The sequence below is a fragment of the Eublepharis macularius genome, chromosome 16 (genome assembly GCF_028583425.1).
Source record: "Eublepharis macularius isolate TG4126 chromosome 16, MPM_Emac_v1.0, whole genome shotgun sequence".
NCBI classification, from domain to species: domain Eukaryota; kingdom Metazoa; phylum Chordata; class Lepidosauria; order Squamata; family Eublepharidae; genus Eublepharis; species Eublepharis macularius.
The window spans coordinates 3,788,196-3,806,234 of record NC_072805.1 but is presented as its reverse complement, the minus strand read 5'-3'; the positions used below and the strand labels follow the sequence as shown (position 1 = coordinate 3,806,234).

Here is an 18,039-nt window from a genome sequence, read left to right as displayed (position 1 = left end):
GGTGAAAACCAAGAAGTCGTCTCATAATTTCTTACAACCTCACAGAGAAGGGACCACTGGTGACTCGCCGTGAAGGGTCCTTCTCCTCTGAGGACAGGAGGACATCCTGAGATGGGTGATTCCCACCCTCTGTTCAGGGAGGCAGGAACTAAAAACTGAACTTCTTGTCTTCCAGTGGGTGTCACCCAGTTCCTCAGCTTAGAAACTCCAAGAGCAGTAGAAAGCTATACTATAACAACTATTTAGGAACTCCAAAAAATGGAAGAACATTAACAGGTTAGTAAGAACAGCTCAAACTTGGAATAACAGGAAGAACAATGAGGTTGTTTAAGAAGTGCAGTAAGTAAGCATATGAAAAGATTTTAGGATGACGATGATGAAACAGGAAGGGGCAAGATGTCCTCCTGTCCTCAGAGGAGAAGGACCCTTCACGGTGAATAACCAATGGTTCGTTCTCCCTCTGAGGTGGAGGACATCTTGAGATGGGACCTCCCATAGCAGTGTCCTATAATTAGGGTGGGTCATCGTCCTCTGGCTGTAGTACGTGTTGGAGGACTCATCTTCCAAATGCTGCATCTGCAGAATCGTAGCTATTTAGTCTGTAATGTTTAACGAAGGTGGCAATGGTAGACCGATTAGCTGTTCTGCAGGCCTCCTCAACCATGGCATCCTTCGAAAATGCTGCATTAGTTGCAGCGCTGCGAACTGAGTGTGTCGTGATCCCCTTGGGGACCTTGAGTCCCTGTGACTTGTATGCTTCTGCGATGTATGCTCTGAAAGTCTGACTGATAGATGTTCTGGATGACTTCTTTCCGCTGTTTTTTGATGTCAGAGATATAAACATATAGGGCGTCCTCCTGATTTTCTCAGTTCTGGATATAAAGGCTTTTAAGGCATGTCTAACATCCAGGGTGTACCATGTCTTTTCCTTGAGGTGGGAGGGAGAGGAGTAGAAAGTGGGTAAGAATATTTCTTGGCGCCGATGAAAGGCGGTGTTTACCTTGGGTATGAATGTAGGATCCAACCTCAAGACCACCTTATCCTTGTGGAAGGTACAGAGGTTGGGGCTAACTGACAGGGCTCCCAATTCTGAAATTCTTCTCGCTGATGTGACTGTAGTAAGGAATAGGGTCCTCATCTGCAGCCACTTGAGTGGGATCTCATTAATGGGCTCGAAAGGAGGGCTGGTAAGTGCAGACAGGACAGTATGTAATCTCCAGGTTGGAATCCTGTGAGTCTGCGGGGGATCCATGACTGTTGCTCCCTTAAGAAATCTGGACACATGAGGGTGTTTGGAGATGCTGAAACCTTGGTAAGATGGTAGTACCATTGCCAGGGCAGCTGTCTGGCGTAGCAGGGTGAATGCCCGAAGCTCACTGGAAGTGACCATCCTGGAGAAAGAGGAGCACAGATTCCAGTTTGGGTTCAGCCGCGTTTACGCCTTTTCTTCGGAACCACCAAACAAAGGCCTTCCATGTGGTGTTATAAATCCTGATGGTGGATGATCGTCTAGACGCTAGCAGGGTATTGATCACCTGCTGTGAATATCCCAGTTGTGTGAAGTGCTTCTGTTCAACCTTCATGTGGCCAAGTGGAGCCATTCCAGGTGTGGGTGCCACACTGGTCCCTGACGGAGCATGTCTGGGGAGACTGGGAGTTTCAATGGTGTAAGTATCAACCACTGAAGAAGAGTCAAGAACCAGGGGTGCCTGGGCCAGTATGGGGCCATGGCTATGATGTCTGCTCTCTGCTCGCTGATCTTTCTCAGAAATTTCGGGATAACTGGAGTGGGAGGAAAGGCGTACAGCAGGGTATGAGGCCACTGAGAAGTCAGAGCATCCATTACTTCCATGAAAAAATCTCCCTAGCAGTTCATCAGAGAGGGAAACAAGTCCACATGGAGGAAGCCGAGGTGTCTGGCGATGAGGAGGAAGAGATCTGGCTTCAGCGGCCATTCTCCCTCTTGGATGAGCTGTCTGCTTAGCCAGTCTGCCTGTACATTTGAGGTACCCTTGATGTGTTTGGCCCTGATGGAGGCAAGATGAATTTCTGACCATGATAGGATCCGCAAGGCTTCTCTGTAAAGCACAGTTGATCGGGACTCCCCCTGGTGGTTGATGTATGCCTTGGCCAACACGTCCGTTTTGATGAGTACGTGGTGGCCAGCCAGTTGAGGGCAAAAGTGAATGAGGGCATGATAAACAGCCCTGAGTTCGAGCATGTTGACGGGAAGCTTTTTCTGTTTTTGACCATAGGCCTTGGGCTGGCGATCTTTATAAAACGGCTCCCCAGCCTACAAGGCTGGAATCTGTTGACAACTGCGTAGGTGTGGCAACGATGAAATGTTTTCCTTGTACTAGATTTGGCATCTGGGTCCACCTCTTTAAGCTGGTCTTCACCAAGGGTGGTACCTGGATTCTTAAGTCCGTCTTGGTCATAAAGTAAGACTGGAATGGACAAAGCAGTTGCTGTAAATTTCTTGAATGTACCAAGGCCCATTAAATGATGTCCAGGCTGGAGATGAGAAGCCCCATAGGCTTGGCCAGGGTCATCAGGGAGGAAAATCTGGACTTGATTACAGCCAAGGCCCTTTCTTTGATCTTTGCTGGCTCAACCTTGGTCATGAATACACATTGACATTTGGTGTCTATGATTACCCCAAGCAGGGGTCATTTCCTAGAAAAAGAACTGCAGGAACTCATTAGCATATCTCATTAGCATATGCCACACTCCCTGAAATCACTGGAAGTGTGTCAGAAGGCAACATCCACCCCTCAGGCCCCTTTCCGCAAAAATCTCCAGGTATTTCCTTAAAGCAGAAGGAACTCAAAGCAGCTTACCCTCCTCTGGAGAGCCAGCCCTGCTTGCACCCACTCACTCACTCTCTCTCACAAGTCACAAATGAAAATAAAGCAGCATGAATTCCAAGCAGCTTATGTTCCTTTGGAGCCCAGCACCACTCAGCTTGCACTCGTTCACTCATTTTCTCTCTCTCCCCACCCCGCCGTCACAAATGAAAGTAAAGCAGAAGTAGAAGCAGCAGAGCAGAATGAAAATAAAGCACTCATTCTCTCTCTCCCCCCCGCTCTCTCATGAGTCACAAATGTAAGTAAAGCAGCAGAGCAGAATGAATCCAAGCTGTTTAAGTTCCTTTGGAGCTCAGCACCACTCGGCTTGGACTCATTCACTCATTTTCTCTCTCTTTCTCCCTGCCCCCCACGAGTCACAAATGAAAGTAAAGCGACAGAGCAGAATGAATCCAAGCAGCTTACGTTCCTTTGGAGCCCAGCACCACTCGGCTTGCACTCGGAGGAAAAGGAATCACGTGGGTGGGGCCAAAACCCACGTGACCTCTTTTCAGAACTACCGAGACGCCGTTCCTGTGTGTTCTGCCTCCAAATGAGCCCTGACCCCAAGGTGCTTGAGTCTCTCAGAGGGGCTGAGGGAGCTCTTTTGAAGATTGAGCTGAAAGCTGAACTGCTGCAGATAATTGATGGTTGTTTGTAGATCCCTTTGAGCTTGCAGCCAAGAGCTGGAATGGATAAGGAGATCGTCCAGGTAAGGGTGTATATGGATACCTGGTTCTCGTAGCTTGGAAATCGGGTGGATCAGGATTGTTGAGAACACCCTTGGGGCCATGAACAAACCAAAGGGGAGGGCCCAGAACTGAAGATGATCACCTTGCACACAGAACCGCAGAAACTTCCTGTGAGACGATGAATGAATATGTGAACATAGGCCTCCTGAAGGTCCAGGGACGTGAGGTCCTCTCCTGGCAACAGTGCTTCCATTATGGATCAAAGAGACTTCATCCTGAAGTGCCTCAGTCTCATGAACCTGTTGAGGTACTTCAGATCCAGGATCGCCCTCCAAGTCTCTGTTTCACTTGAGGGCAGTGAAGAAGATGGAATACACTTCAGTCTCTTGCTCTGCCTTTGGGACACGTTCTATGGCCCTTATTTTGCAAAGATGTCAAATAGTGTCTTGTGTTTTCAAACATTCTTCTGATCCCAGGCAAAGGGAAGACAGGATAAATGGTCTGGTGGGGTATTTAAGAACTCCATTAAGTGAGGGGGTGAGGTCAGACCCACTGATGCATCTGACGAAGAGAACTGTGATTCTCGAAAGCTTATGCTACAATAAAGTTGGTTAGTCTTAAAGGTGCTACTGGACTCTTTTTGATTATAATAAATAGGCTCTCCCATGGTAGTGGCCTCCCCCTGTTCCCTCCTGATGAGGGAAGACTCAGGGGATAACTGTGTTACTGACCCTTCATCCTTGCTCACCCTATGCTGGAAGCCAGCTATTTCCTCCCTTACCTCCTGACTCAGGACTTTAATGATGTCATTAGGCAAGGCCAGGGAAGCCAGGTTAGATGCATTACTCACAGTTCGTTGGTCAGGAGATGCCTGTCATGCCTCTGAGTGGCCATTCTTATCCTTGGAGGTTCTGGGCCTCTTGAAGCGGGCAGTGGGTCTGACCTCACTTACCCCTGTTTTCTGGCTGGATCCTGGAGGAGCACTAGCTAAGCCTTGAGTGGCTGAAGTGCTAGTAGAGGCCAGAGGTGTGCCGGCTAGGCCATGAGTGGCTGCTGCGCAGATCTTAGAGGCTTTGGCACTGGAGGGACTCTTGGTGGCTGTTGCACTGCTCCTGCCCATATGGTGCCGCTTTTTGGCACGTTTTAGGGCTTGAGGTGAAGGCTCAGGACTCCTTGCAAGTAGAGGATGAGGTGGAGGCTCTGGACTCCTTGCAGGTAGGGCTGGAAGGCATCTCCATCAGGCCGGTTGCAGAGGGAACGGCAGTGAGAGAAGCTGCTAATTCCCCCTCTGAAAGAAAGCCATCAGCTGCTGTAGCTTCCATGCCCCTGCAATCTGCCATTCAGGATGAAGGGTTTCCAAAATGGCCGCTCCTGGCACGGCAAGAAAAAAAGCAGGAACAAAGGCCAGCTGTAAAAACTGGGAAAAGGTGCTGCCCTTAGTAGGCAGAAGAAAGAGGATAACGCAGAGAAGAGGAAGAGAAAAAGTTTTTTTTTTAAATGGAGAAGAATTGTGGGGGGGGGGGAGCAGAAAGGCTAGCTGCAGCTTGTTGCACTGGCAGGAGGGCCGCAAAAAGACTCAGAGAAGTTTTAAATGTATAGAGGAAAAATAAGGAATAATCAGAAAAGTGAAAATGAAAGTAGGCAATATTTAGAGAGATGCTTGCGTAGCTGCTCTCCCTATTGAGGCAGGAACAAAACTGAGGAGCTGGGTGACGTCCACTGGAAGACAGGAAGTTGTTTTCAGTTCCTGCCTCCCTGAATAGAGGGTGAGAATCATCCATCTCAAGATGTCCTCCACCTCAGCGGGAGAATGCTGGGCACAACTTTCAGCTCACACGCTGCCCCACATTTTCTGCAAAACTGGAAATAATCCGGGCATATTTTTTCTGGATTACATGGTATATCCAATTTAGGGTGGCAAATCGTCTGTCGAATCTTACTAACTTCCTGATCTTTCAAAAAGGCTCACATTCTCTTGATCTTAGAAATAACAAGAAGGTTTCAAAAATTATCTACATTTTCCCTAATTTGGGCATATTTGTTATTGCTTTCTTTCTGTCTCCCTTTTTTCCTTTACATAACCAGTATACGTAATATTCAGTGTCTCCCAATAGAGAATGAAGAATCTTCAAACATCTTTGTCACATAGATTTCTTTTGGTTAACATGAGAATCGTACAACTACATTATTCTATACTTTAATCCAGTCCACTGAGATACAAAGGAGGGAAGAGATTGATACAGGACTGTTTTCAAAATCTGGTAAACATTTTTCTCTCAAAGCAAAAGCTACACAGTTCTGAATTTGAAACTTTAAAACGTCAACAAAAACTTCTCAAAAACAGACTTCCGGTTTGGGATTCATGGAGGTCTAATGCAGCTCCATTTGCGGAGCTGACCGGACTGCCGTTTTAAGCGGCCGGCGGGGTGAAAATAGCCCGCGGCCGACTGCTCTCAGGCGGAGAGCAGGCAAAGAACGCTCAAGACCCTAGGGTGAGTTAGATCTCGGACGAGGGGGGGCTCTGCGCAACGGGTCCCCTCCCGATCCTTGAGGTCCCACCCTGCAACGGGTTGGCTACAATCTCTGCGGCAGTTTTGGGGCCAATTCGGCTGGCATAAGACCTACATACCCAAGCTTCGATTGGGGGAAGAAGCGGAGAGGAGAACTTAAAATCGAAACAGTGATTACAACCCGAGAAAAGTGAAGGGAAGGTAAAGATCACTATCTTCCGATACGGGACAGATTGATAAAAACAGAGAGGAAAAAAAGTAGATTTTTAAACTGCAACAGACTAGTGAAAAGGAGGGGAAGATTCGGCAGGAGTTGTATTTGAAAAGAGACTAAGTTTAAAGAAGTTATTAAAGAAATTGGACTATTGTTTTGAATACCTGTGGCTTTGGAGCTGTGAGAAAAAGACACCATCGCGAGATCTGCTGTGGGAAGACGGGAGACAGGAAGTGCGTAATAACAATAGAGCGGCTGGAGAGAAGCGGCCCTTGCTGGAGGGCAGAAGAAGGGAATCGCCATCTTTGAGAGGGGAAGGGTCGCGGCTTCAGCGGAAAAGGAAGTAGGCCATTTTGGATTACAAAATCATAGAGAGACCATAGAGAAAAGACGCCCGACATTTTGGACCCTTTAAAAATTAATTTATGCTAGAAGACCGGGACATTTGAAATAAAAAAGGTACTAAATTTAACGCCACGGAGTTAAGGAAGAGAGCGGACTCGTGGGAGCGAGCTAAAGCAAGCCCCACGATGTCGAAAAAAGAGTGGCAATCGGCAATAGAAAACCTGGACAAAAAACTTTTAGAGGTGATCAAGGAATTTAAAGACATGAAATTGGAGCTGATTAAAGAGGTTAAACAGATAGTAAAATCGGAGCTGTCAGAAGTAAAATCGGAGCTGTCAGAAGTGAAGAAAGGTATGGAAACAATACAAAATGAATTACAAGGGACGCAGCAGAGAGTTAAAACAGTAGAAGGAGCGATGGAGAACTTAGCAGACACGCAACAAACAGAGATGAGACTGATGAGGGGAAGGATGGCGGTTGCGGAAAGTAGACACATGGAGAAGCAGCTGAGATTTCGCGGTCTGCCGGAAATGGAAGGAAAGACAGCGCAAGAACAGATGACTGAGGTGTTAGCTGAATACCTGGGGAAGGAGGAGGAGGAAGTTGTGGCTATCCTAGATGTGGCATATCGTGTGAACTCGAGAATTGCAACCCAGAGAAAAGTACCAAGAGACGTGATTGTACAATTTACAACACGAAACATGAAAGAGAAGATTGTGACTAAACAGTTTCAAGATCCATTGGAGATCGATGGCAAGACAATTATCATAATGAAGGAATTACCCAGATCAGTGTTACTAGATCGGAAAAAATATAAAGCGCTAATCCAGATGTTGAAGGACATGAAAATCAGGTACAGATGGGAGCTTCCAGAGGGTTTGTCCTTTGAATTTGGAGGGGCCAAAAAGCATATCAGATCTGAGCGGGAAATGGAGCGATTTATAAGGGACAATGAAAAAGACTTACCAACAAGATTATGAGTATGGAGTGTAAAGTATTATCTTGGAATGTAAATGGACTAAATTCACCGAATAAGAGGAAAAATATCTTCCACTGGCTATTAAAACAAAAATGTGATATTGTTTGTTTGCAAGAGACTCATATTCGAAAACAGGATGTAAAATATTTAAAATTGGGAAAATTGGGCAAGGACTTTGTAGCGGCCTCAAGCAAGAAAAAAAGAGGAGTGGTGTTGTATGTAAAAGAGGAGCTACAACCAAAATTCATAATGAAAGATGTGGAAGCCAGATTTGTAGCAGTGGAATGTACTTGGAACTTAAAGAGAGTGTTGGTAGTCGGAATTTATGCACCCAATGGTGCAAAAGAAAGCTTCTTTGAGGATTTGAGGAAGCAATTAGACGATCTTTCATATGATCAGATAATTCTTGCTGGAGACTTCAATGGAGTGACAGACTTGGAATTAGATAAAAAGACAATAACGGCACAAAAGAAAAGAGGACTATTACCAAAGCTCTTTTTTGAGTTGATTCAACAGGAGACTCTTGAAGATGTATGGAGAAGAGAATATCCCAAAAGCAGACAGTTTACTTTTTATTCTGCAAGGCACTCTACATTATCAAGAATTGACATGATCTGGGCCTCAAAAGACTTGGCGTTATGGACAAAGGAGGTAGAAATAATGCCGATGGTAGGCTCAGATCACAACCCAATTATGTGGAAACTAGGGAAAAGGAGAAAAAGGAAAGCATGGAGAATAAATGAGGACTTGCTACAGGAAAGAGAACATGGAAATACTGAGAAGAGAGACAAAGTTTTTCATACAATACAACGTGAATAAAGAAGTACCAACTGATAAAGTTTGGGATGCTTATAAGGCGGTTATAAGGGGCATACTAATGGACTTAAATGGTAGAGCAAGAAAGAAGAAAGAGAAGAAGAGACAAGAGATTGAGGAGAAAATAAAAGCCAAAGAAATACAGCTAAAAAAGAGACCAGGGAAAAAGAAATTATATCAGGAAATTAAAATACTTCAAGAACAGCTAACAGCAATGAGTAATAAAGAACTGGAGTGGAACCTTAAAAGGCTGAATCAGAAAGCGTTTGAGGGAGCAAATAAACCTGGGAAGTACCTGGCATGGCAACTGAAGAAGAGAAGGGAAAAGAAAACAATAAATAAAATTTGTGAAGATAACAAAACGTATTTGGAACAGACTACCATTAGTAGAGCCTTTTATAAATTCTACGCTAAGCTGTACAATAAGAAAGAAGTAAATAAAGAATCATGGTTGTTGGGGGTTTTCCGGGTTGTATTGCCGTGGTCTTGGCATTGTAGTTCCTGACGTTTCGCCAGCAGCTGTGGCTGGCATCTTCAGAGGTGTAGCACCAAAAGACAGAGATCTCTCAGTGTCACAGTGTGGAAAAGATGTAGGTCATTGTATCTACTCAGGAGGGGTGGGGTTGAGCTGAGTCATTCTGTAAGAGTTTCCCAGGGTGTGGAATGCTAATGGCGGGAGGCTTCACTGTATCCTGAGGAGGTTCTTTTGCATATGGATTGGTGCTTGATGTGCTAATCTTCTCTGCAGGGCTATTGTCGGGTGTGGAGTGTTTTGTTGGCCTGGTGTTTTTCAGAACTGGCAACCATGCTCGGTTCATTCTTAAGGTTTCTTCTTTCCTGTTGAAGTTTTGCTTATGCTTGTGAATTTCAATGGCTTCCCTGTGCAGTCTGACAAAGTAGTTGGAAGTGTTGTCCAGTATTTTGGTGTCCTGGAATAAGATACTGTGCCCTGTTTGAGTTAGGCTATGTTCAGCCACTGCTGATTTTTCAGGCTGTCCAAGTCTGCAGTGTCTTTCATGTTCTTATATTCTTGTCTGGATGCTACGCTTTGTGGTCCCGATGTAAACTTGTCCACAGCTGCAGGGTATACGGTATACTCCTGCAGAGGTGAGGGGCTCTCTGCTGTCTTTTGCTGATCGTAGCATCTGTTGTATTTTTCGGGTGGGTCTGAATACTGCTTGAAGGTTATGCTTTTCCATAAGCTTTCCCATCTGATCAGTAATTCCTTTGATATATGGCAAAAACACTTTTCCTGTAGGTGACTGTTTTTCCTTGGTTGTTTGATTCATCCTGGGTTTGATTGCTCTTCGGATTTCATTTCTGGAGTAGCCATTTGCCTGAAGTGCATGGTTTAGATGATTAATTTCCTCATTGAGAAAGCGCGGCTCACATATCCGTCTTGCACGATCCACTAATGTTTTCATTATGCCTCTTTTCATTATGCCTCTTTTCTACATGACCTACATCTTTTCCACACTGTGACACTGAGAGATCTCTGTCTTTTGGTGCTACACCTCTGAAGATGCCAGCCACAGCTGCTGGCGAAACGTCAGGAACTACAATGCCAAGACCACGGCAATACAGCCCGGAAAACCCCCAACAACCATCGTTCTCCGGCCGTGAAAGCCTTCGACAATACATTAAATAAAGAATCAATAGCGTCATATTTGGAGAAAATGAAACTTCCAGAAATCTCGGAAGCTTGGAGAAATAAATTGAACAGTGAAGTAACGGATGAGGAAATAAGTAAGGCAATACAATCTGCAAATCTAGGAAAGGCGCCAGGGCCAGATGGACTTACGGCTAAATTTTATAAGACAATGGCCAATGAGCTGGCACCATTCCTAAAGGAGGTGATCAATGGAGTTTTAAGGGATCAAAGGATTCCAGACACCTGGTCTGAAGCGAACATATCATTGATCCCAAAAGAGGGCCAAGACTTGACTAACGTGAAAAATTACAGACCTATATCGTTACTTAACAATGACTATAAAATCTTTGCGAAGATATTGGCGGAGAGACTGAAGGGGTGGCTCTCGGAAGTTATAGAGGAGGAACAAGCAGGCTTTTTGCCAGATAGACAAATAAGAGACAACTTAAGGACAGTAATTGATGCTATTGAATATTATGATAAGCGTTGCGACAAAGAGGTTGGTTTCTTCTTTGTTGACGCTGAAAAGGCGTTTGACAATTTAAACTGGGATTTTATGTTTGCCACTATGGAAAAGCTACAATTGGGAGAAAGATTCATCAGAGCAATTAAGGAAATCTACAGAGACCAGACTGCAGCAATTGTGGTGAACGATGAACTGACCAAGAAATTGACTATAAGTAAAGGAACAAGACAAGGTTGCCCGTTGTCTCCACTGTTGTTCATTTTAGTATTGGAGATACTGATGATACAAATACGACAAGACGAGGAAATTCGAGGAATAAAAATAAAGGACTATTCATACAAGGTCAGCATTTGCGGATGATATAATGTTAATCGTAGAGGACCCATTGGAGAACATGCCAAAAGTGATAGATAAGATCAAGGAGTTCGGAGACTTGGCAGGTTTCTATATTAATAAAAAGAAGTCAAAGATATTATGTAAAAACATGACTAAGCAGAAACAACAATTGTTAACGGAAATAACGGACTGTGAAGTAACAAGCAAGGTGAAATATTTGGGAATCGAACTAACTGCAAAGAATATAGATTTATTTAAAAACAATTATGAAAAACTATGGACTCAGATAGAGAGAGACTTGATTAAATGGAACAGGCTGAATCTGTCATGGTTGGGTAGGATTGCAGCAGTTAAGATGAATGTGTTACCAAGAGTAATGTTTTTGCTACAGACAATACCAATCATCAGAGACTCTAAACAATTCGAAAAATGGCAGAGGAAACTATCAGATTTTGTATGGGCAGGCAAGAAGCCTCGTGTGAAAATGAAAGTTTTACAAGACGCAAAGGAAAGAGGCGGAATGCAACTGCCCAATCTGAGACTTTACCATGATGCAATCTGCCTAGTGTGGCTGAAAGAGTGGATGACATTAAAGAACAAGAAATTATTAGCCCTAGAGGGATACAAAAAAATATTTGGATGGCACGCATACCTATGGCACGATAAAGTAAAGGTCAACTCGATGTTCCTGCATCATTTTATACGGAGAAGTCTATATACAATCTGGAAGAAGTACAGAATTTATTTACAAGAAGGAACTCCTTTGTGGGTAGTTCCATATGAGGTGATAGACCCGAGAGCTGTTGATAATGAACAACAATGTTTAACTTACAAAGAAATAACTAGAACTGAAGTATCTAAACTCAGAATAAAGACGCAAGAGGAACTATCACCTTATTACGACTGGTTCCAGTATAGACAGATTAGAGACTTATATAATTCGGACTCTGTAAAGGGAGGTATACGAATAGAGAATTCGGAACTAGAGCAGACCCTTCTTAAAGAAGATAAGAAAAGAATATCTAAGGTATACCAAGTACTGTTGAAATGGTATACCGAGGATGAGACAGTTAAAACACAAATGGTGAAATGGGCTATAAATTTCAACAAAGAAATAACAATGGAGGCATGGGAATACTTGTGGAAGACTACAATGAAGACAACGACATGTACTAGCATCAAAGAGAACATTTACAAAATGATTTATCGTTGGTACATGACACCAAAGAAGATTGCGCTAGGGAATTCGAACATTTCTAATAAATGCTGGAAATGTAGGAAGCATGAGGGCTCCCTCTATCATATGTGGTGGTCGTGTGAGGTAGCCAGGCAGTACTGGGGGGAAATAATAAGGGAAATGAGTGAAATTTTACAATTTCAAATTAATAAGAACCCAGAACTCCTGCTACTAAATTTGGGAATGGAGGGAATTCCAGCCCATCTTAGGGTGTTGATATTTTACATGACGGCAGCAGCTAGACTTTTGTATGCGCAAAAATGGAAAGTACAAGAAGTGCCAACTATTGAAGATTGGATCTACAAATTGCTGTACATGGCTGAAATGGACAAGATGACAAGAAAACTGAGAAATCTGGACTCAGGGCAGTTTAACACAGACTGGGAGAAGCTGAAACAATATTTGGAGAAGAAATGGGAGGTGGGAGGAAAACTGTGGCAGTTTGAGAACTACTGAAGTATAATAAAATGTAGAGGAGGGTGACTTTACCGGGGGGGAGAAGAGATAAAAGTGAATCTATAAGCAGTTAGATTAATAGATGGATATATATATAGATATACACAGGCTAATAAACAGAACATCGATAGAAAATAACTAACCATAAGGATTAAATATAAGGACTGATTAACCAATAATATTTTCTTTCTTTGGTAAGATTTGTACAATGCACCAAACTGAATGTCTGCAGATATAGATGAGTCAAATTGATTGACTATATGATGAGAGTTATATAGAATTATTATAAGAAGACAGAATGAGCAATATATAGAGCATAAGTTAAATTGTTTGATTTAAATGAATGTATGATTTACATGGTTTATGATCTATAGAAATATTTGAATTATAGAAAATGGGATAAATTGTTTATCCAAGACAACAAGGACTCATAGTTTGGGTATAGAATATTAACAATAGTTAAGGATGTACTGCTTAGAATAAAGGAGAATATATATTTGTTTTAGATAGAGGAATCTAATAGAGGTAAGGGAAAAGGGACAAAGGGTTGGAAAGCTGTTGGAAGTCAACAAAAAGGGGGGGAAAGGGAGGGGGTTAGAAATGGAAAATTGGGGAAAATTGAATGTAAAGTAAAAATAATGGATTCTAACTCAATAAAAAAATTTTCAAAAAAAAAAACTTCTCAAAAACAGAGGAGTTAGCCGTGTTAGTCTGTGGTAGCAAAATCAAAAAGAGTCCAGTAGCACCTTTAAGACTAACCAATTTTATTGTAGCATAAGCTTTCAAGAATCAAGTTCTCTTCGTCAGTCTCTGTATCAGGCATCTGACGAAGAGAACTTGATTCTCGAAAGCTTATGCTACAATAAAATTGGTTAGTCTTAAAGGTGCTACTGGACTCTTTTTGATTTCTCAAAAACAGAACATTAAGGATAGCTGGCATCTTCTCTAATGCATATAATACAAGCTCTGGATTGCTTTTTCATCAGTTTTAAAATGGGAAGTAAAGCAACATTAACAAACAGGTTTGTTTAAATGAACTTTTAGATTATAAACCATATTTCTTATCCATGGAGCTCCAGAGAGCCTTTAATATGATTCATGCATCCTAAGAATATGTTGTATTAAGACGGTAACAATTAGCATTTCATCTTTACATCCACTTTGTACTATACAGGCAAGTTCTCAACCAAGTGAAATGGTGCTGATAAAACAAATGAATTTACAGTACAAAACATTAATGCGTAACTTCTATTAATGCATAGAATGTACTCACACACAGTACACACACAAAGCATTTTCCATACTGTATATTTACTAGCAACGATCTTGTAATCATTAACATGATAAAACAGCACATCTTTCTGCTTCACACTGTACATGCGAAGGCGAGCACACAAGGTGGGGATCCTGCCCGTACCCGAAGCACACTGGCTGTAGGCCGTTCCTGTAATCCATCTATTTTTTGCTCAAGATAGAGGAATTGTAAAAATATGGCCTAGGAGCATACTCATGTACCTGTGTAGGCCCTGCCTCACCCATGCTGGGGTGGTAATGGGCTGCGAAAAGCATCTGCTGCCCCTTCACGTATTGGAGGTACCAGAATTGGGACTATGTGAACTGGCTCATAGCACTAGACAGTATTTTGTAAGGCCTGACCCATGAGAGGCTGTTCTGGATGCATGTTCATTGCACACGTAGCTAGACAGTCACGTGAATATAAAGGAGTGTGCCTCTGGCTGGTGGTTGCCTTGCCCCTCGGTGTTTCTGCCTGAGAACCAGCTTGGAAATTTTTCTGCAACAGGAAACAATGAGCGCAGATTGTTCAGGAGGCACTTTGGTGGGGGGGGGGGTTCAGTTTGGCTTCCTGTTGTACTTGAGAGTGTGCTTCTGGCCAGTAGCAGCCTTGCCCCTGTGTGTTTCTGCCTGCCAGCAACCCTGGAACATTCCTGTCCAGAAACAACGGAGAGTGCCTGAGGGCATTCTCTTCAGAAGCCCACAGAATTGGACCGTGCAATCCAATCTTCCTGAAACTTGGGGGGTGGGGTGGATCTTTAGTGGACAGTAAGGGGTAGATTCCTGGCAAACTCAGTGAAGTTTGCTTGGAAAATGCCCCCCCCCATACCTGGATAGCCCCCAGATAGTTTTCCCCATAAGGAATAATGGCCAGATAAATCCAGGATTCTCTCATCTTGCCTACCAGATCAGAGAATCTTTCTCAGATTTCAGGAATCCCGGATTTTGGGGGGGATCCCTGAATCCCAAATTCAGATTTCCCCTAACACTCATCTCTTATAACAAAAGCAATCTTCAGGTGGTAACCATGTGCAGCAAAGCCACATAGCAAGCACACAAACCATAAAATTGTTCACTGAATACATTTTGTAACAAAAGGTGCCCCCTTCAGGAAACAGGTACAGACTGCTGAGCATAGCCTGCTGCACATTTGGGGGGACCGGGGGGGGGGCGGGCAGGGGATCTTCTAATTTTGACCAAACAACAGTATTCTTACAGTGTAATCCTATGCAGCGTTACTACAATCTAAACCCAGTGGAGTACTTCTGCATAGGATTGCACTGTTAATCACCAATCCTATAATACAAAACTGGATAGTGTCGAATGAGGAGCACTAAGATTCTAGCGTTAACACTCCATTTTGGAATAATCTATGCAATACAAATAATTGTGTTCATAACTTTACCTGCTGAACAATTTAAAATTGTTTTAAAATTTCTAGTGATGATGGCTGCCTCCAAGATTTGTGTTGCTGTCATATGAAAGAATTACTACAACGTTTCAGGTGATGAGTGACATCAACCTACAAGTTCTCTCATGCTATTTTATATGAACAATACTTACCACCCCTCTAAATGAAGGTGGAATGAGGCCACAGTATATAGGTACAAAGGAACTGCAAAGCAAAGCCTACAAAAAAAAATAAGGTTAGACTTCTAATAGCCAGAAGACTTACTAGGTGATAACATTTTCAAACCTCCAGCCACTAATTATTTGTCCACGAATTTGCAAATGATGATAATATTCCAAAGGGGCAGCTATATTAGTCTGCTGTTTTTTAAATGAAACAAAAATCTATTGGTACCTTAAAGGCTAACAATATTTATTTCAATATGAGTTTTTGTGGGTGACACAGCCCTTCGCATAGGATAAGTATGTGATGGGAAACCATATTGGAGAATTTTTTTGGAAGCATGTCAATTTTGAGAGGGAAGAATCAAGGCTTGATGCAAATTATATTATGAGACTTTCAAAGTGTAAATCTCAATGTAAGAAAGGGAAAAATTGATGCAAAAGTGTGCTGTGACCCACAAAAGCTCATACTGAAATAAATGTTACTAGTCTTGAAGGTGCCACTAGATGTTTGTTTGATAGCAGTATTTCAGCATGTATCTAGTGAGCCAAAAGTCAAGGAAGAAATCCTGTAGGACTTCTACGGTTGGATATACAGAATTGGACAGCAACTGGCAAAAACCTACACAGTTCTTGGAGGACACACAACATAGTTCTAACCACAATTTAGAAACGGGAGTTTGGGATGAAAGAAACCCGGTGACCTGATTTCATGTTGCTTTACACCTCCTGAAGCAATGCTCTGTGCCTTACTTATTTGCTTGATCTGAAGTGGGGTGTCATGTCTCAGCCCCATCCATGCCAATCTGAATGATCCTTCTGTACTGAACCACTGTATCCTGCTGTAACTTAATGTCATTTTACCAGTGTCATAACTATTTCTTTCACAGGCTTCCACAGGTGTTTATCTGATGGACTGTAACAGCTTCCCATGTTTCTGACCTTGTACTCCCTCTCAGACTTTGCTATGTCTTGCTTCTTAGTGACTCAACTTGATATTACAAATATGTAGAACGTTCTCACACCAGGAGAGCGCAAAAAACTTTGTTTATGATTGGGAGGGGGGAAAGGAGCAGACTTGAATGTTAAAAGAGAAGTCTCTCTCACATGTCATTCCTATCCACTTTTACTCTTACTGCTTAGATGCTTACCTTGCTTCTGAGTAGTCCTATGGACATATATATGGAAATGATCTGATTTCTGAATAAAAACCGTTTAACCAAGAACCTGTATCTTGCTGCAATGGTCCAGGGATCTGTCTACCATATCCTGCCATCCATAGCCTGACATTTTGATAGGAAATCAAAGAAGAACTGGCTCATGCCTTGAGGATACAACAAGAATGGGAACGGAACCTCCGTAAACAACAAGAGAACATGAGTGCGCCGGAGGCACCGGCAAGGACAATAACAGGAGTTAGCGAGGGGTTAGAGAGATCCCCCTCTCCTGCCACAGCGGGGGAGAGTCTCGCAAATGGGACAAAAACCCATAGACTTTGCAGGGACTATACTGCTGGAACGGAGAAAAGCTGATTTAATGACTCCCGAGCAGTTCGTGGACGACCAAATAGTTCCTTTCACCACACAGGTTCCGGTAGTAGCAACAGGAATAGAAGGAAGGAGTGTTCTGCCACCTTTCCCCTTAGTGACAGCCCAAATATATTGTCCCGTGGAGTAGGGATGGATTCATATGGGAGAGCACAATCATCGTCCGTTCCCCCGACTGCGGCCGGCGCAGGGGCGCCAACTACCACAATGGGGACGAGAGTGTCAATGAACTCACAGAGTCAACCTCCCCTAACAGTACCAATAATCTCCACTTTACCACCCCAGGGGGAAGTGAGGATCCAACAAGGGGGGACCCAGGCAAGAGGGGCCCCACAGCCTTTGACCATATCTCCAATCGTGAGAGGCGCAGGGGCGCCAAGTACCGCAATGGGGATGAGAGTGTCAAGGAACTTACCAGTTCAAGTTCAAGCAAGCACAGGGACATCGGTTGCCGTCATTGGGATGAGCGTACCTCAACCAGGCCAATCACAAGGAACCCCCATCATTGTCCCAACGGGGACAAGAGTACAAGTAGGACACCCACAAGTGGGGGGTCCTCAAATGAATGTCCCTCAGAAAGTACAAATGGGACACAGGCAAGGGCGGGGGGAGTCCTCCAGTGAATATCGTGCAGGGAGTCCAAAGAATCTGAGCACAAGCTTTTCAACCACAGTATGGAGGGATACTGCAGGCTGCTCCAATGGGCTACAGACACTTGCAACCACCTCCCTTTGGAGCAGCCCCAATCCACCAGACGGTGGGATACCAGGGAGCAGGAGCCCTCGCAGCAGGATTGCCGCAAGGATAGTTCAAATTAGAAGCCACATTTGATGGGAACTCCAGAAACCTTGGATTCTTCATAGTATAAGCCATGGAGTTTTTCCACGATTTGGGACATTTGTTTCCTGAGGAACACAGTCGGACGAGTCACCTGGGACGTAACCCTGTATAACATGGGAGCACCTGAGCTGCATGACTTAAACGCTTTTGTATATGCTCTCAAAGCTCAATTTGACGACCCAATGGAAGGGGAGAGAGCTAGAACAAAGCTCAGAACCATCAAACAGGAGTCCAGAACT

At 43.5% G+C, this 18,039-nt stretch overlaps 1 protein-coding gene across 1 annotated transcript in view; it reads right to left on the bottom strand.

The window, feature by feature from the left end:
- LOC129344269 (1-acylglycerol-3-phosphate O-acyltransferase Pnpla3-like) overlaps positions 1-18,039 on the bottom strand; it is a 58,826-nt gene that overhangs the window by 26,896 nt on the left and 13,891 nt on the right. The window contains exon 3 of the mRNA XM_055000835.1: positions 15,405-15,470. Coding sequence (XP_054856810.1) covers positions 15,405-15,470 — 66 coding nt within the window. The remainder of the gene's footprint in view (positions 1-15,404; positions 15,471-18,039) is intronic.